The sequence below is a fragment of the Rhinatrema bivittatum genome, chromosome 9 (assembly GCF_901001135.1).
Source record: "Rhinatrema bivittatum chromosome 9, aRhiBiv1.1, whole genome shotgun sequence".
Lineage (NCBI taxonomy): Eukaryota > Metazoa > Chordata > Amphibia > Gymnophiona > Rhinatrematidae > Rhinatrema > Rhinatrema bivittatum.
In genome coordinates, this window is record NC_042623.1 from 88076175 (window position 1) to 88082174 (window position 6000).

At 40.8% G+C, this 6000-nt stretch overlaps 1 protein-coding gene across 1 annotated transcript in view; it reads right to left on the reverse strand.

Moving 5' to 3' along the window:
* The window catches only part of CFTR (CF transmembrane conductance regulator), a 575903-nt gene extending 570430 nt beyond the window's left edge, over window positions 1-5473 (reverse strand). The window contains exon 1 of the mRNA XM_029615983.1: window positions 5334-5473. Coding sequence (XP_029471843.1) covers window positions 5334-5386 — 53 coding nt within the window. The 5' untranslated portion in view covers window positions 5387-5473. The remainder of the gene's footprint in view (window positions 1-5333) is intronic.
* Window positions 5474-6000: the final 527 nt, after the last annotated feature.

Sequence of the window (6000 nt, forward strand, 5' to 3'; positions counted from 1 at the left end):
TGATAACTATAAACCTAGCAAATAATTATTTAACTAAATGTCCAGAGGCAGGTAACCAAAGTATTAGTTACAAGTAAACGTACAATTGGCACCAGATAATGATCCAAGGCAATGCTAAACAGTTTATTAATAGATTAGACAGGAATAAGTGAAATAAACAGTATATTTTATGTTGCACAATATATCATAAGTTTTCCTTAAAGACATATGTCTTTAAGGAAAACTTATGATATTTTGAATTTACACAATCCTAGCATTTTGGGGGGCCATTTCCCTGTACATAGCAATTTTACAGATGATCTATGTTCAGAAATATAATAAATAAAAAAGAAGGTATTTCAGGTACAATTTTGGCTTGCACAAATAACTGACAGTCTACCCTATTTTTTGCACTTTTGTAATGATGATGCAATTTGACAGCTCAAATGCAAAATGATGAATGTTTCACCATGGAAACATCTCAGAACAGGAGAATGATTATAGCACATGTAATTTAACAAGTTTTAGCTTTTCTCATAAATGCAGATAACATCCAAAATTTAGTATATTACACTTTTTGGAATGGACCATGAGAGAGGGCCTAATCAAACCTGTATTTAATAATGAATTAAGTCATCAGTGAAATGCAAATCATGTTTTTGGTAGTTTTCAACGAAAAGTAATTTATACATATGTATTTCTTGATATTATAGGTCAAAGATGCTTATACTTGCAGACTTACAAATAGCATGCTAACATTAGACATAAACTAGATATTAAGAGAAGAAACCATAGCAAAAAAAATGTTTTTAATTGTTAATATTTGTAAACCCCTAAAGATACAGATTGGTACAAAAAAAAACAAAAACTAAAGACTAAAGAGGTTAGGACTTTTCAGCTTGGAGAAGAGACAGCTGAGGGGGGATATGATAGAGGTGTTTAAAATCATGAGAGGTCTAGAACGGGTAGATGTGAATCGGTTTTTTACTCTTTCGGATAATAGAAAGACTAGGGGGCACTCCATGAAGTTAGCATGTGGCACATTTAAAACTAATCAGAGAAAGTTCTTTTTCACTCAACGCACAATTAAACTCTGGAATTTGTTGCCAGAAGATGTGGTTAGTGCAGTTAGTATAGCTGTGTTTAAAAAAGGATTGGATAAGTTCTTGGAGGAGAAGTCCATTACCTGCTATTAATTAAGTTGACTTAGATAATAACCACCACTATTACTAGCAACGGTAACATGGAATAGACTTAGTTTTTGGGTAATTGCCAGATTCTTATGGCCTGGATTGGCCACTGTTGGAAACAGGATGCTGGGCTTGATGGACCCTTGCTCTGATCCAGTATGGCATGTTCTTATGTTCTGCACACATTGAAGTCCTGCAGACCACTGTGAAAAATCCTAACACTGCTTTATTTTAATATTATAGCACATACATTTTACACAACTGCAATCCTTTTTTAAATACTCCACAAATCACTCACAATTATTCACAAATGCATATACCATCAGACCCCTCTCGACCTGATACAACCGCTCAAACTACACACTACGACCAGACCAACAAGGGACGTTTATATGGGATCACTCTACGTTCCCCCGAATAAAATGGTACACAGACTAAACTTCAGAGAGCGGGCTTTTTCAACAGCAGGCCCCTCCATTTGGAATGCCTTGCCCTCTGACCTCAGACAGGAAACCTGCCTTCAGACCTTTAAAAAGAAACTCAAAACATGGTTGTTCGGCCGAGCCTTTCCGTGCGCCTAGACCAAATTTTACATCACTGAACTTTTAATGTACTGTTTTTCGCTACGCTTCACATAATCACTCATTATATCGCATAGATGTCTTAATTTTTAGAAGTATCCTTAGAGATTGGCTATACTAGCCACCCTCACTCTCTGTATAAAGTTTGCCGATTGTTGTATACTCTTGTTTTCCCCCCTTTCTTTTCCTAATCCCCAGTTGCTCGACCTTGTTATAATGTAACTTTTGACTCTGCAAATATCTGCCTCTTGTAATATGTTTATTGGCTATGTTATTGTTAAAACTTTTGTTCGATGTAAACCGAGTTGATTTGATCTGCATCAAGAAATTCGGTATAGAAAAACCTTAAATAAATAAATAAATAAACATGTTTTTGCACAAGCCTTAAATTTGGTACAATGAAAAAGTTCAATGTTCTCATAAATTTGTTTTTAATTTTTAATTTAATTTAAACCACTTTTTAGGATATTTAGCCCAAACAAAGAAGTGATGTACCAGTAAGAGGTTGTGTTTTGTTTTGTTTGCTCAATTCTTAAATCTAATAGACTCTAAACGGATAAGTAAATCCTTGATTCTAAGTGAAATCCACTGATTGTTTACTACAATAATAATACTAAATTTACCAGTCCACAGTCTACCTCTACCAGGACCTAGTCGCTACAGAGAGAGGCGAAGAATAATCAGGCCGATGCAATACCAGTGCATGGCTCAACACACAACTGGACACATGTTCTGTATGCGCGCCCATAACCTCCAATGCAAAATGAGGGAACAGGCGCAAATTCTTGAGAAGCCCAAAAATGTTAGGGGAAAGCAGAAAATATTGCTTTTCTGTAGTACCTCTGACTTAATATCGTGGAGATATTAAGTCAGAGAACCCGAAAAAGAAAAAAAAAAACTTAAAAAAAACATTTTTTTTAAAGTGCACCAGCAGTCAAGTTAGAAAAAGGAATGCTCAATTAACGAGCATCTATTTTCCTAACCCGTGCCTGAGCACGTTAGAAAAACAGACGCTCGTAAAACTGAGCATCTGTTTTCCTAACCTGCTGACAGCCACCTCTCCTGGACGCCTGTTGCTGAGGAGGCGCTAGGGGCGCACAATTTCCCCAAGCACCTCCTTTTTACTTATTTATTTATTTATTTATTTATTTAAAAGTATTTATATACCGCTTTTTAAAATAAAATTTTATCAAAACGGTTTACAATATGTTAAAATAAAGTAAAAATAAAATATAACTAAAATAAACTTAAAATACATAAATTTAACTAAATAGCTAGATAAATGTTAGCTAAAACAAATTATTAAATAACAAAATAATAATAATGGTAACATGCCATGGGTAAAGAGTAGGGAGGGTAAAAGGGATGGAGGGGGGAGGAGAGGGGGGGGGGTAGCAACTTATCGAATTGTAATGTCCTAGAAAGAACATGGATGGGATAATAGAAGAGAGACGATAATGTAATATGTATCTGATGAGAGAAATTTAGGGGATGGAGTTTCATTTTTGATCGGGGAGATGTTTAGTGGGAATGTTAAATGCTTGTTGAAAAAAGAATGTTTTTAAAGCCTTTTTGAAATGATGAGGATTTGATATTAAACGGAGTGGGTTGGGTAAAGAGTTCCAGAGAGATGGTCCTGCAACAGAAAAAGCTCTTTTCCTGGTGATATCTAATTTGGCCTGTCGTGGTGATGGAATGTCTAAGAGATTTTGAGTAAGTGATCTTAAGTGTCGGGTGGGTTTGTAAATGCGGAGTAAGGTGCAAAGCCAAGTGGATGTAGAGTTGTAAATTAAACTATGAATGATTGAGATTACTTTGTATTTTATCCTGTATTTTATGGGTAACCAGTGAAGGGAATGTAAGATAGGTGTAATGTGATTGCGAATGGAGGTACCGGATAATAAGCGAGCTGCACTATTTTGAACTAATTGTAGCGGGTGAATTGATGAGTCAGATAGACCTAGATATAGAGCGTTACAATAGTCTAGACCAGAAAATATAAGAGATTGTAGAACAGTCCTGAAATCACGATAGAAAAGAAGAGGACGAAGACGTTTCAGAAGCTGTAATTTGTAGAACTGTGGCAGCCCATTTAAATATTACATCAGGTGCCCTGGAGTGGTGCATCAGCACATGTTTGGAGAGTGAGGGCCCATTTTCCACGCACTGATACTGCATCAGCCTGAATGAGTCAAGAGATTGTCGCTGGTTTTGAGGTACCTAACCTTTGCTGGGCATTTGCTTTGGAAGTTGCACCAGCTCCCAAATAATGACATCTTCACTGGCTGGCATGCCCTGTCCTGCACCACCCTCTCTTTCTGACCAAACTATCAGTTTGCCTGATGGGGCTTGAGGCATTGAAGCTTTGGTCCTCGGGTCTGTTGGAATGTTCTGGAGAGGAAATGCTAAGAGAAAATCAACGGGTGCTGTCCCTTTAAATGAAAAGAGCTGTGGGTAATCACCAATCCCACTTGTGAGTCAGGGGAGCTCTATATGGTCTGCACCAGCCCCTCCCCCACGTTCCCACTTGTGGAGCCGGGGGTGGGGGGGGGCACCTGTGTCCGGTAATGCTCATCCCGCTCAGCGGCTCCGCGGACACGGAAGATGCCCCTTTGGTTGTTGCCGGCTCTCAGCCCGACTCCAGAATAGTGCCCGGTCCCCCGGCCGGCGGCGGCTCCAGCAGCGCTACCTACCCCCGCAGGCAGCCCGAGGCTGGAACACCGCGAGCCCTCCAGGTTTCCCTCCGACCAACTTCTCCCGCCCTCGGTGGGGGCCGTCGGCTCTGCTCCGCGATTGGAGGGGGCCAGGGTTACCTGGTCAGCACGAGTCAGAGAAACTATCCTGATAGGTCACTAGCCGCGTGCCCGAGGCGCTTCCGCTCTAGAGTCGTTTGGCCCAGTGGAACTTAAATATAAATGAAAGAAAGGGGGGGGGGGAGGAAATGGACCCCAGATCCTACCTATTCCCCTGCGTTTTACCATCTTGTGAAAGGGCAATGAAAGTTGCAAGGAAATGATCATATCGGTTCAGAACAAGTAGCACTTTAATAGTTTCAAACTCCTGTAGCAGTTAGTTTACAATACCTACCAACTGGCATAGGAAGTCATTTCACTGTATTTGTTAAGAGGATATGCTTGTCTAACTCTCAAGCAGGAAGAAAGAGTGAAGATGGCACCGCATGCCAGCTAGTAATTTTATTTCAGAATGATTAACTATTTGTTGCTGCTCTTATGCGGGTATGAAGATAGGAAGGTAGTTGGCAGGGAATTAAGCAATAACGTGCCGAGGGTGCTTGGATCTGAAGTGTCTTATAACGTCAATTATAAATAGACATTGCTAATATTAAATGCACTTGGTAGACTGCCCTCAAATTACCATTTAAGATTATTTTTTCTTGTGTCTGCTTACTTAGTTCAAACTATATCCTCATGCCCATTTACCTTGGTGAAAGCCATAAAGCAAAGACGGGGGTTTTTTTCTTTCATAAAAGCAACAAAAAAAAAACCACCCATAAATAAAGTCAGTCAGACAAAAAGGACTGAGCATGTGTTCGCCCAGTACATGCATATACATTTCTTCTTACCTGAAGAAGAGTTTGGAGAACAGATTTGCTTTTTCAATGGGTGATCGCTGCATGGCGTGTTTGCAGGGCTGCTGGTGTGTGCTGTGCAGCTAGCTGTGACTGCTAATTTGCTAAATCTCACTAGTCCACTCCGTGCCTGCTCTCCCACCTTATTCACTTCGGGCTCAGGATGTCACGCCCTCCTTCCCTCCCTCCCTCCCTGGCTCTGCCTCTCTGCCCAGGTTCAAAAAGAGAAGCAACAGCCTGTTCTCCCGTTGCCTCCCCTCCTTCTCACTATCTCTCTCCCTAGAGCAGTAGGAGGAGGAGGAGGAGGACAGTCCCAGGCTCTTAATGTGTCTCCTTGCCTACAAGGGTCACATTGGACTCCAGAGCTTTCCTCGCCCGCCCTCCCTCCCTCCTTGCCTGCCTTTTCTTTCCCTTTGGCAGGGTTGTGCAGGGGAGAGATTGTCTCTGTGCTTCCTCTCCCTATGGCACGGACAGTCTCTAGCCGCCTCTATCACACTGTTACAGGACAGTCCTGCAAATGAGAGGGGCTTCCTCGCTGGCTGTCTTTCACTGGCGTAGGGTTGCCATGATTTTTATTAGCATATTGTGATGAGGATGATGATGATAATGATGATGATGATGCAGTAGAAAGGAGCTCAGCTCTCTTTGCTTGTTACTTCAT